The 21,251-nt window shown below is 53.8% G+C and overlaps 1 protein-coding gene across 1 annotated transcript in view; it reads left to right on the forward strand.

Moving 5' to 3' along the window:
• The window catches only part of bcas3 (BCAS3 microtubule associated cell migration factor), a 166,903-nt gene that overhangs the window by 20,220 nt on the left and 125,432 nt on the right, over positions 1–21,251 (forward strand). Inside the window, 9 exon segments of the mRNA XM_072701345.1 lie at positions 4,229–4,336; positions 4,499–4,575; positions 6,428–6,504; positions 7,146–7,229; positions 8,648–8,658; positions 8,824–8,872; positions 8,874–8,984; positions 11,378–11,471; positions 19,194–19,327. Coding sequence (XP_072557446.1) covers positions 4,229–4,336; positions 4,499–4,575; positions 6,428–6,504; positions 7,146–7,229; positions 8,648–8,658; positions 8,824–8,872; positions 8,874–8,984; positions 11,378–11,471; positions 19,194–19,327 — 745 coding nt within the window.

Genomic DNA, 21,251 nt, shown 5'->3' on the forward strand with positions numbered 1-21,251 from the left:
TGGGGGGGGGGGGGGTGGTGGTGAAAATTGTGACAGAATTTTTTTTCCCCAGAAACTTCCCCATTGCCACCCACCTCACTTGTTGCTTACAAAAATAGAGTAATTGTTTTCGTCTGTGTGTTTTTTTGTCTTGTTTAGGAACTGTTATAAATCAGTATGTCACTGGCAGAAAGGACTGATGTCCATCCAGTATTTTCGGTCTTCAGTTTGTCCAGGCTTTTATTCCAGACACTTTCTTACACAATGCGCAGCATTCATGACCCGTCATTGATTTTACAAGCCTTTTTACGATGCCCATATAGAGCAAAATACTTCCATATTTTTATCGGTTTTCTTTAGCGGTGTGGCTCGCCATATGAATCGTAAAGGAGTCTTTTCAGTTGCATGCTTGTGTGCGCTTGCGTTGCCGTGTAAGTGTGCTGCCCATAATGGCGGCCTGGTCCAGGAAGTCGAGATCTGATCGTCTTCCGTCCTCTCGGCAAACCCAGATGGCCCGTACAGCACGGCCTCCGTGTTTGTTTCGCTTCTCCCAGCCACGTAATTGTCCATTAATATTTTAGGCCTTGTAAAATCCTCCTTGCCTTCCGGATGTGATGATGTCGCACCCTCCCCTCCCCTTCCTTGTAAAGAAATTTATTTGCTTGCTTTTTTAGGATATGACCCCCTCCCTCGTCCCCCCTCCCGCCCAGCATGCCCCCCCCCCCCCCACCCCCCCGCAAGAAGTGTGCGCTTTCCAGATCCATTGAGTTCAGGTTAATAAAACGTGTGAATGGAAAGCTCGCATCTGCGGAAAGGAGATGCACTGTAAGTGGAGCCGCACTGCGCCGCCTTCCCCGGAGCTGAAATAGCAGATGTGAGCCAGTCGGACTGCTTCTGCTGAGCCTGACGTGACGCTCCTAATGACCGCTGTAAACCGGAGCGGCCCTGCGCAAATTAAGATGGACGCCCGCTTGTAAAAGTCACAGGCGCCGCATCACGGCAAGATTTATGTGGCCTGGTAGCCGGCACTCGTTGATAAAAGGATAGGACGCGTCTCGGATGGATGGATCCAGCAGGTGTGCCGTCGTCCCCGGTAACGCTGCTGCCAGTAATTAAAGAAGGGCGTAGGCTTCGCAGTGCTGCTGCAGTCCGGCCGTGCGGAGAGATCCGACGCGCTCCACCCGACAGGCCTGACCTTTACAGGAAAAGGTTGCAGCCATTCCTAACATGTCGCTGCCGCCACTACATTGTGCCGGCTCCATCTCCTCCCCCCCCCCAACCAATAATTGAATGATTTGTCTCTGTGACCGGCCTGCTCCAGCGTCCCGCCAAAGGCCAATCGGATTAATCGTAATTGATACATTAAATCTAATGCGATCAGGGCAGCCGACGCGAAAGGCCCGGGGACGGTGCCCGGTTGCACCTTAACATGTGCAAGTCTGACATTCAGACGTGATTCGTAATGATAATCGTAATTTACCGAAGCTTTCAGCTCCTCGCTTTTGTTTTCCGGCGTGAGGAAATCGTATTAAGGCTGACCTCGTATTACTTCCATTAGTATAGGGTCATTTATTAAAATCCGTAATTCAAAGAAGAAAAAAAAAAATAACTTGCAGTTATCGTCTAAGAGAGTGCGTTTTTATCCTCGCGAATACATCTTGGGCATGTCGTCCTCTTTTCTTTATGTGTGTATTTGCACTAAAAAGGTTTAAATTCGATTGATCGGACTGTAAAATCATGGATTGTGTTTAAAGACCGGGTGTCCACGGGGCGGCGGACGGCTGGGAGCGCAGCGCTGTCGCACGCCAGAGGTCGGTGCCGCGTGGCAGGAAGCGCTAAAGCAGACGCTCCCATGTCTGTCCTGGAGCGGCACCGTCATGGCAGCCCTGCCGTTACCGCGCCGACAGGATCACAGACCCCAGTCGGGGTGGCTCACGTGCACACCGCGTGGCGTTGCGCCTCCTGCTGGCCGACCCTGACCTGGCAGCCACAGACTGGACCTCTGGCTCGTCACGCCGTGTCTGACAGCCAAGCACCTCAGAATTTGCGAAGGGAGGGAGTGCAGCAGCCTTTGGGCGTCTTAGGGCGTCATGATTGGGCCTCCTGGTGGGGGGGGGGGGTCTCACTCAGGGACCTGGGCCAGCAGTCACAGCCTGGCACCGGCTCACACAGTCTTAATGGAGCAGGCCTGCCCAGCGTGTTTCGAGGGCAGGCGCTGGGTATTCTAAGTGCCCATGAAATGAATGAAGTAAGCAGCTGCGTTGTTTATTGGGCAGTGAAGGCCGGCCTCTCGAGGCGACTCGACAGTGGGCAGACTGTGACCCTGGCAACTGTCGCCATGCCGACACTGACTTTGTTTGGCATGTGCCTGGGATTCTTTGCCATAACATGTGTGATCTACTTTAAAAAACAAAAAAAAACAAAAAGCCCTGCACCGTTCAGGCAGATAGAATGTATTCTGACTGAAATAGTGCAGAAAAACAGGATGAGTAAGGACTCATGTGGCTTATGGCGGGGGGGGGGGGGGGGGTTGTCTGGTTTTTCTATCATCACTGAGTCTTTTAGGCATCTCTCAGTGGAAGAATTAGGACAAATTAAGAACTGTATGGTTCTCCATCACCGCGATCCGGGACTCAGATCAGGTAGCCTGCACGTGCGACGGCCGCAGCTTTTTTTCATTTAACTCCTAAGTGCTTCCACGTTCCTGACAATTTGCGGCCAGTTTAAGACGTCTTGGCTGCCTGCTCCTCCCGCCGGTACGTGTGCGTCCTGACGGCCTGTCGGCTTCTTGACGGGCTTTTGCCCGCAGCATTTTGCCCGCTGTTTGCGTCTGTCAGGATTACGAATGGAGGAACCAGATCTTTTCCGCCATAAAAAGGAAGAATTTTTAAATGATTGTTAATGCAGACGTGCATTACAGCCTCATCGACACCAGGAGCGGTGCAGTTAGAGGACACAGAGATGTGTGCAGATGTGATTTACTGGGCTTTCGTCTGCCCCCAGCCTGTAATAGTCTAAAGATTATATCTTTGCAAGGAAGTCTCTGTTCGTTGATTGTTGACGCATGAAACACCACTGGAAATATTTTGGAGAGACATGACTCCGTACTAACCACTGTTCCTCTGCAAATGTACCCTTCCTTCTCGGAGTCCCTCCTCCTTACGATTTATTAATGACCTGATAGCTTAATGCATAACCTAGTTAACTGGGAGACAGACTCGTCAAATGAGGTTGAGCGGATTTCTGTATTTACGTGATTCTCTTTGGAAAGTGGCACTCCAGCAAACATGATGGTATTGATCTGATTCCCCAAGCTGTGCAGCACTGCCGCCCCCCCCCCCCCCCCCCCCCACAATGATATCTCCAGACCGCCAGTTTTTAAGGAATTAAAGGTTAATTTCTGAGGTTTTTGACTGAAACCATTAGTTTGTAATGCATCTCTGTGTTTATTAATGGGTCAGAACTTCCACCTCTGATTGTGTCCAGAGATTTTAGGCATGTGTAATTTAAAAAGGCTAACAGCTTCAGAATTGCTGCATTGAGTTTACGTGGCAGCGCCCTAGGAGAGGTGCAGTTATACTGACAGCCTTAAGCAGGAAACGTTAAATGAGTATTGATATCTGAATGACTTTTCCACTGCCAGTGACTGCATCAAGGCCATCTTTTCCTCATCTTTCTTCATTCGTATGTCTGTCTATGTCTGTCTGTGTCCCTGGCCTCCTTCCTGTTATGTAATAACGGGCATCGTGTGAAGCTTATGTTCCTGAAACCTCTGGGCACCTTCAGTGTCTTCCACAATTGTACTGCCTGCCAAGCTGTAGGGGGCCTCGTGGTTAAGGAGCCAATCGGGATTTTTATCTTCATACATCCGTCTACCGGGGTCCTTGGAGCCCATCGCAGGCGGGGGGGACACTTTGGATGGGATGCCGGTCTGTCACAGGACACGCACACTGGGTAGTTTAGACGTCATTGGCCTAACTTCAAGTGTTTGTACTTCTGGAGGAAGTCCATGGGGAAGGATATATAAACTCCACACATGCCCAGAAGAGGGTGTGGGCGGGGTTCAGTCCCACAGCTCTGGAGGTGCCACCATGCCACTCCTAGTCAGTGTTTAGTCCCGACTAAACATTCAGGTTCAATCTCTCTTCAGCTGTTTTGTTGCAATGTTCAGATATCTGCACAGGCAGCACCTGTTTCTGAAGTCTTTCTGCCTCTCCAATATGTGCTTGTGTACTTGCGCCCCCTGCAGGACAAGCCCCCCCTACTGCTGTGCAGACCTGTACTCCCTGCGGACCGGTGAAATGGTCAAATCCATCCAGTTCAAAACGCCTATCTGTGACCTGCAGTGCAACAAAAGGTGCACCCTTTTTCTTAAGCAGATAAGTTATTTTCATAAAGACATATTTTCCAGCTGGTCTTTGTCGCTCTGCTGGAGTGACACAGTATTAAGGTGTGATTTTATGACGACGATGACGATTTGCTTGAATGACGTATTTTGTCCCACCACTGCAATTCGCAGGATCCTCGTTGTCGTCCTGCAAGAAAAGATCGCCGCCTTCGACAGCTGCACTTTCACTAAAAAATTCTTCGTCACAAGTAAGTCCTGGGGAAGCTCGCCCGTTACACGTTTTAAGGCAGGCGGTCCGTGATTCATGTCCAGTCTCAGCAAAACCCAACAAAATGGTGGCATCACCAGAAGGGGGCCCATCCCTTGCCGTGTCAGTCGCTTCCATGCTGCGGTCGTCAGCCCCGGCAGCTATGCCGTCATCCTAGTACGTGGACGAACCAGATCTCGCAGTGGGGAGCCTTTGTGTTGTGTTTACGAGTTTGTTCATGTGACCACTCTGTAGGGCCGGCTGAAATGGATGCTGTTTATTCGGCTATCTGACCGCCTTGACAGAATCCCGAAGTGAAAAAAATGCAGCACCAGGCCATGTGGAGCTGACTGGGGAACCTCTGTCTTTTCCCGCAGCAGTTTGTCTCTGTAATGTACCTTAAATGCACATTATCGTGTCCGTTTCTGTAACGTCTAATTCAACGGAAATTAGGCCACATGCTAACGTTTAGCACCGCTACACTAAACATAGGTTGTCACCGTGTATCAGGAAACGGCGTTCGGTCTGTTGGCGTTCTCGTACGATTCGGCGCATTGCCGTGTCTGTGCATTTTCACGATAGCAGTGGAACAGCAGCAGATCGACAGGCCGGTGCCAAACGGGCCATTAATCACGCGGCGGCGACTCCGTGCCGTGGCCGGCGCGCGCCGTCTGCTACCGGGGAGCTTTTATGTTTTCTCAGTCTAATGAATCATCGGTGCCAGTGGCCGGCACGGCGCAGGCGTGGGGGGGGTCGCCTTTGCGTTTGTCATCATCAGCAGCGGGGCCTGCGCAGCCCACTTAAGCAAGCTGATTGCAAGCCGTAAATTGCCATTAGTGTTGCTTTAATGCGCCATGGCTGTTAGCCACCCCTCTCCGCCGTCTGTGCCACAGGAAGCGTGACCCGTCCATAACGCGGCACCGTTAATTGCTTTGGGTGGAGCTTCATGTTGTTGCGTTTTTTTTTTTTTTCTTTCCTTCCTGTTCGGGGAAAAAAAGCGAACGTGTTCTTAACTCTCGGAAAGGGAGCGCGGTCTCCTCCTGCCCCCGCTACTCCTCCGCCTTTGGTGGTGGTGGGGGGGGGGGGGGGGGAATGCCCAGTTTTATTAGCTGCCTGACTTCCTGTTTGTTTTGGGTGCCTGTTTTTAGGATAGTCATGAGTTTGGAGAACAATGCTGAGGGCCCCCCTCTGCACCAGCTGTGTTAAATGCACGCAATTCCCCCCCCCCCCCCCCGTTGGCTTCCGCACCCAGGAATACCATGCAGTTTCTGCATTACCATGCGCAGTAACTGCCAGAACTCCGCATTAGCATTAGCGCTCTCCCTCGCTCTGTGGCCTGTGCTGGCAGGACCTCTGCTCACGGTACAGCGTGTTTTTACGTGGGACTCGGAGGCCCCCAGGGGTCGGTGTGTCTGCCGGTCAGTCCGCACAGGAGCCGCCGTCGCTCGGCGCTGCCTATCGCGGCTTCCATTCGTGAGTCAGGTAATTGACTCAGACGGACAGGCTGTTCCTGCCAACTTGATCTGAGAATCCCAGAAGTTTGAGTGGTTGTGTGGTGCTGTCTATCCACTCCAAATGCCGCCCCCCCCCCCCCCCATTACGCCACCAGTCTGACATGCATAAGGTGGTCATGTGATTGTACTCTCTTTATTATGCATTGATATTTAATTTTGCATTTCTAATTTAAAAGATAGAATAATTTTAAATGATGAAATCGAAGTACAGATGTCTGTCTTGCACCAGCTAATTCAGAGCCTGCTTTATTGTCTGGAGCACGGGGGGGGGGAATTTAGCATCGTTAGAATCCTTTATTTGGGTCAGACGGTGGTTATGTAATGACTGTTGTTCCGTAGGCTGCTACCCCTGCCCTGGACCCAACTTGAACCCTGTTGCCCTGGGGGGCCGCTGGCTGGCCTACGCGGAGAACAAGGTGGGCTTCCGGGCTGGAAACGGGCCCAGCCGGGCGGCCCGAGCGAGCAGCAGCCCACACCGCATCTGGGTCACGGACTCCCGCTTTTTATACGGACAATAATAAAATGTATTTTATTATCGTCGTATAATCTGTCTACGTAAGGCAGGCACCTTGGGAGAAGCCTTAAAAAGTCAGGAATGTATTAAAAAAACAGGAAAATGGTAGAGGGATGGATAATGGCGGAAGTCAGATTTAAGGTTTGGTTAGCAGACGGCCGGATGCTTAACAGGCTTATTTTGGGGTCTGTGAGGGAAGCCGGCCTCTATTTTCCCATTTGCCTGGACATGGAGGGGGGGCTTCTGAGCCTCTGCCTAGGTAGTGCGGTGTGGAAAATCGGTGCGTAGCTGGAAAGTGGAATGAGATCTGGTTGAGGATGTAGAAAGGGGGGGCACGGGGGGGCAGGAGCTGGGTGGGGGTGGGGGATGGTTATAGGGAGTTGTCTTAATGTGTTCCAAACCCAACAGACAGTTGGATGCAGACTGAAGCAACCGCCCCCCCCCCCACCTCCTTTGGGCTAATGACTGGCGGGGTTGTAAATGCTTGAAGCGCCTGGCAATAACAGTGTCTGTGTCAACCCCCCCCACACCCCACCTGTACAGCTAATCCGGTGCCACCAGTCTCGCGGCGGGGCCTGCGGGGATAACGCCCAGTCCTATACCGCCACCGTCATCAGCGCCGCCAAAGTAAGTCCCCCACCGCCGCGTCTTCGAGACGTGACTCACACAGCCTGGGGGCTGCGGGGCAGGGGGGTGGGGGTCACGGGACAAGTGTTCTTTCACTTTGTCTCCCTGAATTCTCTTCCTCTTAATTGCTCCTACATTTCCTGGGACTATATGCTGTTTGCCCCCCCCACCCCCGTTCTGGGTGCCTAGTGTTTGGGCCCCAGCTCAGCTCGCGGCCCCTCGTCACCTGACCTCGCTGGAGCAGGGCTGTCCCCTTCCATTGATGCGGCAGCAAAAGGGGGGACTCCCCCCACCCCCCCCTGCCCACCCCATATGGTTTGGGTCTGTTGACCCAGAGGTAGTTAATTGATTTATTAGTGCTACATCTGTATTCCCCGGCCACCTGATCGCCCCTAATGAGGTCTAACGGCTTACGTGAGAGAAGCACCATTAGCCCTAATGGTGACATGCATCAAACGGAGCATGCTGAAGGTTAGCGGCCAAAACGAGGTTACGGGGCCTGTGCGGAGACAGGCCGTCTGCGGCCCGGCCCTCATTTATAACCATATCCCAGCCTGTGACACCCCCGGCCGCCCGCTTGCCCGCCCCTCTGCCTCGGCCCTCTCTGTAATGGGGGGATCTTGAGTATGTCAGGGCTGCCAGTGTGCCCCCCCCCCCCCCCCGACTGAAGCCCCTGTAAGCTAATGATGAGGGAGGCTATAAGCGAAACGCCTTCAGGCTGTGTGCTCCAGGTTGGGGTTGAGAGGCATCTTTCTGTTTGGTGGCAGGGGGGTTTAGAGCTTTTGTGGGCCCCCGGTGACCCTCTGGACGGGCAACCTGCTCGGGCCGGTGGCACGCCCCCCTCCACTGTGTTGTGCCAAAGTTTTAGTGACTGTGGCAGCTCTGGTAACTGCCTAAGAGAGGGCTTTCTTCTTGCCTGAGTTAATGGAGTGATTAGGGGGGTGCTTTGGGTCGGGGCTGAGGCCACTGCGGGGCTATGGGGGGGGCCCTCATCAGGCATTCAGGCTCTGGGAGCGCCGTCGATAGCGCGTGGCTGCCTGCGGCTCCTCGACAAGCCACTAACAGACTGTGTGTAAATTGCCGGCCCATCAATTATTAAGAGAAAGCGTTTGCCTCCTAATTGATCAACGCTAATGTGTTTTCTAATCACTGCAGTTTGAGTTTTCAGCGCTAATCAAAACAGTGCCCCATTGATCCGCGGGGCGGGCCTAGTGGCAGACTGCGTGGCCCAGACCGGCCCCGGAGCCCGTCAACTCTGGGGGCCTCAGCTGCCGCTGCTCTCACTGCGCGCCCCGTTTGACCCATTTTCACTAATTCCAGTTTCTGGGAATGTTTTTCCTGAAGGTGCATGCGAATGGTCACCCTGGGTGCCATAATCTCCATGATGGTCCTTTATGTCCTGCTTTTTAACTATGAAGTCTCTGCTGAGGTCATCTGGGCAACTTCAGCTGATTAAACTAGTCGCTCCCGGCTGTTTCGTGGCATTTTCGCTAAGTCTTTGAAGTCATTTTTTTTTTTGTTGTATCATACGGAGCTATTTGTCATCCCCAGCTAAACAGGCCTCCTTCTATCTCCCTCCTGACAGACACTGAAGTCCGCTGACGATGGTGGGCAAGGTGGTGACGCAGCTGGCTGGCACTTTGCCCCACAGGGGTCGCAGAAGAGGAGACGGCCGCGCCCAGCGCCGCCGCCCGCAGCCCCCATGTGTCCGGCGTCGTCACCATCATCGACACTCATTCTGTCGGGGAGGGTCAGGTACGCTGCCGCGGCAATCGAACGTCTCCTGTTTTGATCCTGTGGTAACACTTTGCTACATGGGGGCGGAACCATCCGGGTGCCAGGTCACGTGACTCGGGGATGCTCCCCTACACGGCCCTGGCACCGGGCCGCCTGCGGCTTGAGATTAGCGAGGCCAGTGGAAACGAAGGTGAGGCTTGTTTACGAGGCCTGCCTGTGTTCTTCAAACATATTAAATCTGTATAGAAAAGACACTTTTAGCCAAGTAAATGTTTTTTTTTTTCTTTTCTCCCCCTGCAAACTTTATACTGCTTGTGGGTAACCAGAAACTGCTACCAGGCTTTCAGTTCCTGTGTAAGATCTTTAATGGAGTGTCAGATTTATGAGCCAGTTTAAATGTTTGCAGTTTTTACATATGGGTTTTGTTTTTTTACTCAAAGAAAAGGTTTAAGTCAGAACAGATTTTTTTTTCTTCTTCTTTTTTTTTCTCATTTCTTCAGATATGACCTACAGAAAGAGACCTTTAGGTTTGTGGGTTGTTAAAAACCGGTGTAGTTTAACCTTTTTTATTGCCCTTAAGAATCAGGTTATCCCCACGTGTAAACGCCGACCGGACCACACACGGCACAGCCACTCAGAGGTGTGATTTACTTCGCCAGCTCCGCGTTCTCAGATCATGGACGCTGGGTTATTTTTACGTGTGTAAATACGAGGCTCTGTTGATGTGCCGCAGACCCTCATCTACTCACAAGAAGCCGGCGGTGAGTCCGCGAGCGTTCCCTTTCATCGCTGTGGACCGCTTTGGGCCCTGGGGGGCCGCAGCACGTCCACGCCGCGGCCTTGCACCACAGCGCCGCTCTGATCCAGGCGGTCTGCTTTCGGTCCACCGGCGGCCTGAAACCGGCATATTCCGGTGGGCGGAGGGGGGCGCAGGCCTGCACTTTGTCATTAGCGATTTTGCAAAATGAAGCCCTACAGATAAAGGGGAGGCAGAGGCATGGGGGGGGGGGGGGGTGGCATGGCAGGCTCTGGAGGACGCCGCATTAAAACCAAGGTCCGGATGGTGGCTCCCCTCCATCATGCCAGCCCTCATTTGGGCCGGCGCTGCCGGAGCTGTGATTGGTGGGCGGGGTTAGGCTGGCGACCCCTGAATTTGGGCGCCAAGCCCCCTGATCTCCGCTGTAATAGGCTTACTTTCCAAAGGTAGTCCGACACTAATTCCTTTTCAAAGGGAACAACAGGATTCCCTTACAGAACAACATTGTCTGTGTTAGCCTTAATAAACGGGGTCTGGTTTGTGTCAATGAGACATTTTTTGGTCTGAAATAAATGTCTCCGTTTGAGGGCAGGGCTGTTTTTTGTTTTGGGCTGGATCCTATTAAAAGCAGCCGCCGCTTAATGCGACACCCGGCTGGATTTATCACTGTTCGCCCTGCGTGGCTGCGGTCTGGCCTTAGTTATATCCGTCGTCTCCTTCATGGCGAACGTAACAAAGCCTCCTGACTGGAGGACGGCCCCTTCCCGGGCTTCCGCCCCAAAGGTAGGCTTGTTTTCTGTACAAAGCATGACAAAATAATTTGGGGGCGGGGGGGGGGTTGGCTGCCCCACCAGGCCTTAAGCCCTTTGCGGGGTTACATTATTGATCTCTCTGGGACAGTGTGGCGCAGGGGCCGGCAGTCTGCTCCTCCTTCGCAATTGGTGCCGTCTGGACACTCAGCGCCCCGTCCGGGCCCCATTGCCTTTAATGAGGCCGATGATGTTGATCCCCCCCCCCCGCAATTCGCCCCTTAGCCTCAGTCCCATTAGCATGAGCATCTCTAGCAGTCGCTCTGTAGCCCCAGCCCATCCCGCCCCCCCCCCCCCCCCCACTGGGAGTGAGTGGTATGTTCCCGGTCCTCCATCATGTAACGTTCTGTTCCTGCCAGCACATTCTGTTTGCGAGGGCTGACGTTCTCGCCGCTCACGTTCTCGCCGCTCACGTCTCGTGCTCACGTTCTCGCCGCTCACGGTTCTCGCCGCTCACGTTCTCGCCGCTCACGTTCTCGGTTCCGACTGAGCGTGGTAACTTCAAGAGCTGAAGTATCTGGGGCCACATTTGTCCACTACGAGTATCCAATAAACATTCCAGGGGTAAATAAAGTGTCTGTTTGTCTGTCTATCTATCTAGTATATTAATGCCAAAGCCATCTGGGTTTCGGCCATCCACTAGGGGCAGTGTGTTCCAATGACGGCATATTGATTTTAAAAAATCTGTACGTATTAACTCACAGTAGTTTGTATGTGTAGATATCATCACAAATTCTACCCATGGTGTCATGCACGTGTGAGAGAGAGGTTGTCGGCGGAATGAGGCAGGTTTTGGGTTTGGGTCTTACTCAACGTGCAATGGCGTGTGTTTGTGTGTGTTTCAGGTCCTGGTCAGCGAAGACGCTGACGGGGAGGGTGTGGTGGCTCATTTTCCGGCCCATGACAAACCCATATCCTGCATGGCGTTCAACCCCAGCGGTGAGTGGCCGGAGGGGGGGGGGTTGGGCTGGGGGCGTGGGAGGGGCCTGGCAAAAAAAACAAAAAGGTTATATTCATTCGCTTGGTAAACAGTTGGGTTGCCACGGCGACTGTACCAGCTGCCCTCGTACAGTGGATGTCACTGCCTGGGCTCTGCTGGCCCGGTGCCCCTGACCCCAGGGCGACCCTGTTCTGGGGACCGTGGGGACTGTGATGTGGGGCTTCTCCGCAGGTCAGTGAGGGGCCTTCGCCGCCGCCCGCTGGTGGCCTGCGGTTCACACTTCAGAGGCCCCGTCCGACACCAGCTGCGGCCAGGCGGCCCCGTGGGCTTTGGGAAGGGTGGGACGGGGCCGTGTCAACAGTATCTACTGTCTCTGGCCTGTGGGCCCCTGCTCGGGTTTCCGCGGCCCCGCATCCTCACGGCAGTGTCTCCCAGGCCAAAGCCGGCCGGCCATGCCCCGGACGTCTCTCTGATGTGGCGGCTCTGAGCCCAAATGCCCCTGAGGGTGTTTCGCACAAACGTTCATTTTTAGCGGCTTCGGGGCTGGGGAGAGCGGGAAGGGGCACAGGTCAAACCCATAATTCATTTTAAATGCCATTGCTCCTGTTACAACACGGTTTAGGGTGTAAAAACGCAGTTAAAGTGGGAAAGTATCGACCTATCCAGTAAGGAAAGGGGCCACCGGGGCTGTGCAGTGGGACTGTGCAGTGGGACTGTGCAGTGGGACTGTGCAGTGGGGCAGTGCCCGTGTTGTTTGCCCGCTGTTCCTGCTTTGATTATGATGGTCTTTTGCTCACTCTGCACCATGATGGTACAAAGGCAGAGCAGTGGCTGGTTAATCGCTTAGCAACCGTACTGCATTTCAAGCATGGATCTCGCTTAAGCAGCCCTGTCTTTGGTGCTGCATAAATGTGCGACGTGGGAGAGAGACAAGCGTCCAGCGAGCGAGGGAATTAGGATCATGGGCGTCTTACCGTGTGAGATAAGGCAGCGGTGTGGGAGCTGGAGGTGACCTCAGTCTCCTCACACGCTTTGAGGTACCGTGGCACCATTTCTGCACTCCTCTTGCAGCCAAAAAAGTGAAAACTTTTCCGGGTTGTGTGTTTGCTGCACCTCCACTTCTCTTCTTTGGATGCTGTGATCTGATATCCACCACAGAGCCCCCAGGGTTACACTATGCTCCCCAACCCCCCCGCCGCCCAGAGCCTCCTGGCCTAGCTGTTACCCCCCAGCTTACTCTCCTCGGTTACAGGGCGACACGCATTCGCACTCTTCAAAATGATGTAACTTTTCATCGTAGTGTCCGCAGCTTTGGTTATGAAATAGCTACGATTAATTTTAGCATGACATGACTTGCACCTGTGTGCAGGTCCTGGTAATGAGGTTCTCTCACAAGAGCTGCCTCCTTAGCAGCCTCCAGTGACCCTTCCGCCACATGCGACTGGGCCAGCTGTAGGGGGCGCCGTTGGTCAAGGTTTGCGACGGACCGATCTTTTTGCCCACCAGCCCGAAAGGAGCCAGAGTGCGCGGTAGGCAAACCAAGCCCCTCGGTGGTCCGTTCCGCTGCCACTCCAGTGCAACACGAGTGGTCAGTGTCCCTGCAAATGGCATCCAAGCTGAAGAGAGTCATTTTATTAAGTCAGATGCGTCGCCGTGTTTGTGAGCGGCCATTAGTCCCAGACAAGCGGCTTGGAGGCACTTTGAAAGAGAGTAGCATTCTGCGATCTTAACATCCCGAAACAATTACCATGAGATCAAAAATGTTCCCCCGATGTACAGAATCTTCCGTGGAAGCGGCTGCCATGTTGCTGAAACCGAGTGAGAGTTTTGTGCTGTAATGTGTGTCAAGGTGCCAGGGTGTTGCCGTCCCCCCCCCGCCATCCTGGTGCCTGCTGTCCCCAGGTCAGGTCCGCGCCTGCCCGCCGTCGCGTGCGCCCCTAGCCGAGCGGTCCACAGGCGGCTGGCTTAGATGGCAGCGGGGAGCCCCTGGCTTCAAAAGCGCGACCTTCCAACTGTCAGGTCTGCTTAAAAATAATGGGCCGTGTCTGTTGTCACCTCATTTCGCCCCGAGCGCGAACGCGGAAGGACCTCAGTAATTGTTTTGAGTTATGAAATTCGTTTGGTAGGAGAAGGAGAAGGGGCGGGGGGGGGAGCCCCCATAGGCCTTTGGGGACGGCTTTAAAGGCCTAACGAGGTCGGTATGCGGCGGTAAGTCCCAGGCCGCTTACACGCACCCTCTGCAATTTGGTCGCCCCGTGCGCGGCGAGACCTATATAATCAGAGAAGCGCGGCAGCACCGTGGAGTGAATCCGCGAGAGGAGCAGCGAGACGCGCGGCTGTAATTAGGCCAGGATCCGCGCTTCTTATGAGGCGCCGGGAAACCGCATACCCCCCCCCCTCGGGGGCCGCTTGGAGGGGGGGGGGGACAAAGGTCAGAACCAAACGGAGCAGACTCCAGACGGGGGCAGAGTGGCGAAAGCTTCCCAAAAGTTATGTAAGAAACACGGCTGGATGTGTGTGTTGGAGAGACAACAGAGGAGACTGGGGAGAAGATGGCAGGCGGGCCGCTGGCACGCAGGCCCTGCTGTTGGGGGGCTATTCATAGCACAGTAATTAAAGGATGCTGTTAAGTACAGTTGCGAACCGTCCCCTTCGGCAGCTGCAATCAGTTTGTTTTCTCCCCCCCCTTCCCCTCCCCCTCGCCCTGCTTTACTTGTTTATTAGCTGCGACTCCTAGGTCAAAATTAAACAAATATTTTAATGGTGGGATCTACGGCGGGGTCACTGCCTGGTGTGGTCGCGGCCCAGCAGGGCGGCGCCGTGAGCAGCCAACAGCTCAAGTCACCCGGGAGACGCACTTGCTGATTCCTCCCAGTCACGCGACCGATAGGCATCAGAGCATCGCCCCCCTCTGTTGCAGATTAGCGAGTGTCTGTGGCCAGCACTTATAGGGAGAGACCCCGCCCCCCCCCCACACCACCCTAACTCTGCGAGTGCTGTGCATGTGAACCTGACAGTCCTGACCAGGTGGAACCAGCTTCAACCAATCAGGGGAGAGTGGCCAGTTAAATTTCTGCCATCAGACCCCTGAGCACAGCCAATCAGGAGAGTTTGCTGGCAGCTCTGGGTGGAGCTTAGTATGGCAGTCAAAATTTTGCATCAGAAGGTTGGTGATTTAAGTTCCAGTCAGGTTGATCTCTTCGTATCCTTAAACAAAGCCCTGTGGAATGGCAAAGAAACTCCCCCCCCCCCCCCCCCGGGTCTTCTGTTCTCAGGACAGTGTGGAATCCGAGGTTGCCAGTTCGCCTGTCCCAGAAGGAGAGAGTTGGGTGTGGGGTGTTCTGCTGAGCTTGATACAGGGAGCTGGGAGATTCGGAGGGATCCCATCAGGGGTGTGAGCTCCGTTTCACAAAGCCATTACCTAATCTGCTGATATTCCTACAGTACATGCCTGTCTGTGCCAGCTGTAACACCAGGTACCCCCAGGCCCCAGTTCCCCCGTCCTGCTGCAGTGAAGCTGACCTCCCTCCCTCCCTCCCTGCCTGCCTGCCCCGCCCTCGCGCCCCGGTTGACAAGATCCCCCCGCTGGGCCTTCTGGTCCGCAGCAGGCGGCGTCCTGGAACACAAACACTTGTTTGTTTGTCAGAAAGCACCCGTGCATTCTCTCAGGACGGGGATATAATGCGAACGTGGCGTTTTCCGTACGCCTGTGAGGTCCCGGCGCTTCCCGCAATCCCTTAACATTCCACAATCCCGTTTACTTTGGACATGTTTATTTATTAATATTTGTTTGTTAGTTTGGTGTGGCCCGGTCATCAGGAGCCGCAGCTTTTCGGGGGTGATCTGCCACTTGCAGGGCTGTTGTTAAAGGCCTGGGTCCTGAGGGCCCCTCTGAGGGCCCCTCTAATGCTCACAGGGTGGCTCCAGAAGGACGGTATTGGTAAATGTGCCGCCTCGCCGGCCCCAAACTTAGGGGAGACTCCCCCATGCAGGCTGTTTGCCCTTGTGGAGTCCTTTAGATCCCACACAGAGTACTGACTGCATTTGTTATTTCTTGTTTGTGTAGGAGGTGGGGGGGGTGGTGGTGGTGGCAGATTCCTCCCTGACAGCTGTCCAGATGTTCGAGTCCCCCATGCCGATTGGACCGTTTGCGTCTTGCCGGAGTCGTTCCGGCGGACGAGGCTTCCGTCGCTCCGGCCCAAGCCCGGCAGGGGGGCAGATGTGAGCGGGAATAGACAGGGGGGCCCAGAGGAATCCGGCTTTGCCATCCAGCTGAACGACGGCTGCTGAGGCAGCGCGAAACTGTGAAATCTGCTCTGCTGCGGCGAATGTTTGAGGGGATTAATTAGCAAACCGGGCGCGCTCTCTCCCATTGAGCGAAGAGCGTTTAAGGCCGGATGACAATGTCCCCCGCTTTCCTTTAGCCTAAAACAGGATTAGTCTTCTCTTCAGCTCTGTGTACAGTCCGGCTCTTATCGGGAGATTGTGGTTTGACAATTTGTTTTGGGGGCTTTGAAACTTAATGCACAAAAGACCTCCCTGAACTCCGCTGAGCCTCGGTGAGAATGCCATGCCGCATGGCCTCGTTACTCGTCCGAAATTAAATGCTGGGGGGGGGGGGGGGGGGCTGGATGGACAGAAAAGAAAGGTGCGGCCTGGGAGTGTCTGAAGTGGCCCGGAGTCTCACTGGTGTCACTGATGTCCTCGGTGGCCGGTGATGCGTGCATCTGGGCAGGAAGGGCTCTGGCTTCACTCTGGTTCAGGCTCTGTGAACTTGGCCTCCTGCTCACCTCCCTTGCAGGTCTGTGGGTTTGAAGGCGGCCCGTTTGAACTGTTAGTGCCAGCCGCTTCTTAATAATAAACTAATTACCGCCTCTTGGCAAGGAAAGCGCTTTTCAGTCTATTAATATCTAAGAGAGTGCTGGTGGTCTTGCTGTGAAACAGATATAAAAACATACTCCTTTGTTACACTTCACTGTATATGGAACGACCCCTAATCGCTCCATTTTTTTGTTCTTTTTTTTCCTTCTTTGAAAAGCCTTAGTTGAATAGTAGATGTGGTTCTGAGCAAAGTGGACCGAGACTTGTACAAGTTGTAGTGCCCACAGGAACAGTATGTATTGTGCCCAGATGTGTGCCCAGACTAACATGGCACGAACCCCGCCTCACCCACCCTCGGCGGTCCAGTGCCAACGGAGTGGACGTGGTTCTCGCCACGCGATCGCTGGCCCACGCCGCAATCAGACCTCCTGTCAGCCGCAGAGGGCGTTACGTCAGGAAGCCTCATCCTCGTCGTCACGTGACTCGGCCTCTGTGCACATAGCTCTCCCGACAACCTCACTTTGAACATTGTGGAGTCTATGTGGTCCTTCTCAGGCCATGGAAAACAAACAAAGAAAAACGTAACAGGAACAGCCTCGAAATTACCTTAACGTGATTGCGTTGGAAAGCTACAGATGTACTCGCTTTGTCTGTAAAAGATTAGTGGGCTCTCGCCCGCGTGGCGACCTAGGGAGCGCGTTAACCCCTGCGCCCATTGTTGTCACCATGAGGGGGGGGGACAAGGTCCTGGATTTTCCAGTAAGTCTGTCCCAGCTCTGGATGGATGCGCTGGGTCCCCTCCCACCAGGAAGCGATGTTCCGCGAGCGGGAACGCCGTGGCGAAGCCGTCTCTGCTGGTGCTGCTGCTGCTTTTCAGTTTTTCCTTTAAATTTTTCGCTCAGAAGCATCTACAAGTTGAATGCAGTCAGATTCCCCAGTGCCTACCGCTTATTACTCAATTCCCGTCTTATGAAAAGGCACGTTGACTATTTGACGTTTTCGTGCATTCGAAGCATCCTCAAGCTGACTGGCGTTAATAACAATGGCATCCACGCTCATCCACGCTCATCCCGCTCGTCGCAGCCGCCCCCCCCCCCCCTTCAACCGCCATTCCCCGGCAGCTCCGCCTCTTTCGAGGTAAAACATCCTGCAAGAATTAATGGGATTTAGCAGATGTTTTTTGTTTACGGGGTTTGCAAACATGTGACATCAGGACTACAACAAAACAAGACGATGCAAAAAACCTGGATGCAATTTTCTCCTCCTTGAGTCGCCGTATTTATGGAAATTATAATATTACCAGGCCACGTCCATCCAGACATGTGTCTCGAACACATGTTAAATGAGGGGGTCTCACCTCGACACCCTTGGCAGTCGATTTACTACGGTACCAGCGCAGTAAATAACACGTCCATGCAGGCGCGAGGTGTTATAAATAGGATGTATCAGAAGTTGTTGGAGCATCTCAGTTTCCTGAAATGTTTCACCGCCTAACCAGCGCTGAGAAGGCTGCTTTTTAATTTAGCCTGCCAGGCCTGACCGACTGACGCCTCTCTGTAAGGCCTTGTATTTCAACAAGGCCGCAAACTCTGGGCTCTGGCCTCTTTGGGCTTTCGGGGAACCCAGTGTACCATCAGCAAACTTGTGTCTCTGCATGCCTTCCAAGCCTCATCTGTCAAAGCCCACGGTGGGTGAGTGGGGTGGGGGGGAGCGGGTGTATGGTGAGGGGGCGCCGGGGTAACCAGTGGGGGGGGGGGCGTGCTTGAGAGGAAGCTCCCAGATAAACATTCCGCAGTGCCTTAACTCCTAATCACTCCGTGCTTCCGTTTCCAGACTCTATAATTAGAAGTCTCTCTTTTCCATGTATTCCCAGTTGACGCAAATACTCCTTGTGGCTTGGCACCTCATTTGGGGCGTGGGTTTAGTTTATAGCCTGGCCGAAGCCTGCTTTAGTCTTCTGATACTGCACAAATAGCTAACCACCGTCTAATTCTTTAGCTTTCCCGCTTCCTTTTCATGTGTGCAGTCTCTGCATGATATCACACCCCCCCCCCCCCCCCCCCCCCCCCGCCCAGAGAAGGATGGCATCCCATCTTGGGTCGAACGTCGCTGGCGTGAAAACTGAGAAGCTGTAAAAGTTGTAAGAACTGTGAACGTGCACAGAACCCATTCTCCCCTCTGCGGGGCCCGGCGCTGGCTTCCCTGCAGCGACTCCTGGCACGTGGTGAGGTGCCGATGACTTTTATCCACATGCCATGTGCCCCCTCCCCCACCCCGCTTTTCCATCTGACAAACCTCCCAATAAAGACTCACCACTAATTAAAGCATACTGTAGCCTCAACATTAGGGATGTAACGATGGAAAATTACTAATTACTGTCGTGGAATTGCGGCTGTGAGATTCAGAGCTTGCGGTGCAGTCTTGCATTCATGATAAAAGTATTTTCAGAGCTTGTTCTTTCGTCTTTTTTTTAAATTTTATTTCACTAACGCAATGATACATTTTGGGGAAATGATCCCCCCCCCGGCGTAGTCCATTTCGGTTTGTTCTGGTGTGGTTTGCAAAGTGTGCTGCTTACAGCCTTCGCTGTTTTGTTCCTGTATTTTCACTCACTGCAAATAAAAATGGCGAAATGAGAGGCTTCACCAGAGGGTCACGCCAGAGTTCACCGCCGCCACTCGGAGCGAGGAGTCGAGGACTGTGACCGGTGCATTTCCCAGCATCGGGGGAAGTGTGTGGGTTGTTAATTTACACTGTGAAATGGAACATCTGTGGGACACCGCGGTCGTTCGGAGGGCTTCGCGTGTCGTGTTGAGATTAGCGCGACGTCGGGACTTGGAGGTTCCGCCATCGGCGTGAGTGTAAAACGCAGCGCCTCTCTCTGTCTCTCTCGCCCCCAGGAATGCTACTCGTCACTGCGGACACGCTGGGCCATGACTTCCACGTCTTTCAGATCCTGACTCACCCGTGGGCGTCCTCCCAGAGCACCGTCCACCACTTGTACACACTGCATCGCGGCGAGACAGAGGCTAAGGTAGGCTACAGCCCGCCAAAACCAAGCTGACCTCCCCCCGGTCCCCCGGCCCGACTTAGGCTACAGCCCCCCAAAACCAAGCTGACCTCCCCCGGCCCGACTTAGGCTACAGCCCCCCAAAACCAAGCTGACCTCCCCCGGCCCGACTTAGGCTACAGCCCCCCAAAACCAAGCTGACCTCCCCCGGCCCGACTTAGGCTACAGCCCCCCAAAACCAAGCTGACCTCCCCCGGCCCGACTTTGGCTACAGCCCGCCAAAACCAAGCTGACCTCCCCCGGCCCGACTTAGGCTACAGCCCCCCAAAACCAAGCTGACCTCCCCCGGCCCGACTTAGGCTACAGCCCCCCAAAACCAAGCTGACCTCCCCCGGCCCGACTTAGGCTACAGCCCCCCAAAACCAAGCTGACCTCCCCCGGCCTGACTTAGGCTACAGCCCCCCAAAACCAAGCTGACCCCCCCCCGGCCCGACTTTCCCGGAAAACCTGACGGAGGGGGGCGGAGCTCTGTTTGTAGCACTTCCCCGTTCCCCAGGTTTCACGGCTGGCTACCTAACGCTTTAAAAGACACGCCAGGGTCACCCAGGGCTCTCACATCTCAGAGGAGCCTGCTCCCTCGATAGAAAGTCGTCACTCTAAGTATGCATGCTTTGGTGAGGATGCAGAGAGCCCGTTGTCCTATCCTGAGGATCAGCAGAGACCACCAGAGTCTGCCTGATAAATCTGTCTTCCTTACAGTGCTGTGAAATCCTTCCCCCTTCGAAATGCGTTATCTTTTGGGAACGTATTAAATTGCTGAATGTGAGTCAGGACAGTCTGCTTACGTTCGGAAGGCCGCGCTCGCCTCTACGATGTTTACCGCGGACGCTCCATTTTAAGCGCCCTGGCAGATTCTGCACTCATAATGCTCCTTTCATCCTCTCTGTGTCCCTCTGTGTTTTCTAAACACTGTCAAGAATCATAACTCCAAGGCATCTTGAGGCTCAAAGCTGTGTGCATGCGTGTGTTCAGGGACGGGGGCCGGAGGGGGGGGGGGGGGGCTAAATTGGACTTGGCTCTCCGATTCATCGTTTTTGAGGCTTTGTAACTTTATAAAAGATTCATGTATATAAAAGTTCATATAATAAAATGAAAAGTCTTAATTGATTTGTTGGCTCGTTCTGAGCTGGGGTGCTCTTTCTTTTTCGTCCTGCCGTTTAGTGTGGTGCAAAATTCCTTACAGCTGTGCAATTGCTCCGTTTCACCAAACGCCGCGCGTCGCCATCCAAAGCAAATACATTTTACAGCAGAAACAATTTGTAAGATGGATGGTCCACGGTCATTTCAAACAGCCCCGGAGTCTGTTCGCTGGGGTAGAAGGGAATGGTCATGTTTCTCTTCCATAGGTGTCCTTTCTGTGCGTTTTCTGATGTTTTATGAGGAAAATATTATATTACGAGATGTTACAAGTGGGCTGGGTTTTTTTCTGTAACACCCCCACCCCCTCTTAGTTAATGAAATTTGTGGTCCGGCTGGGCTCGCTTTGAAAGATGGCAGTCATAAAGGTTTCTCTCAAAAGTTATGTCTCTTCCTTCCAGATGAACCCACTGCTTAAATTTATTTATTTTTTTTTTTTGCCAAGGTTTATCTGGCCCATGTCCTGAGGGGCGGGGGGGGTTCATCCTCACCTTCATGCCCGCTGTTCCCCCACAGTCTGGCACCGCCCTGACTATCACTATGGCCCCCATTGGTCATTTTATGGACCCGACTGGGCCTCCTGCCTCTTTTTGAGGCAGGATGGTTTGACCGGCACAGTAAGGGGCACTACAGATGCCCCACATGCAGCTGTGAAGGGAAGACTATGGTCACTTACCTGCCCAAAGCAAGGAATGTAGCTAATGTAGGTGCAGCTCTAGTTTAGGTGCTGGGGTGCGAGGGAGAGCATCAG

Source organism: Paramormyrops kingsleyae, chromosome 17, assembly GCF_048594095.1.
Source record: "Paramormyrops kingsleyae isolate MSU_618 chromosome 17, PKINGS_0.4, whole genome shotgun sequence".
NCBI lineage: Eukaryota > Metazoa > Chordata > Actinopteri > Osteoglossiformes > Mormyridae > Paramormyrops > Paramormyrops kingsleyae.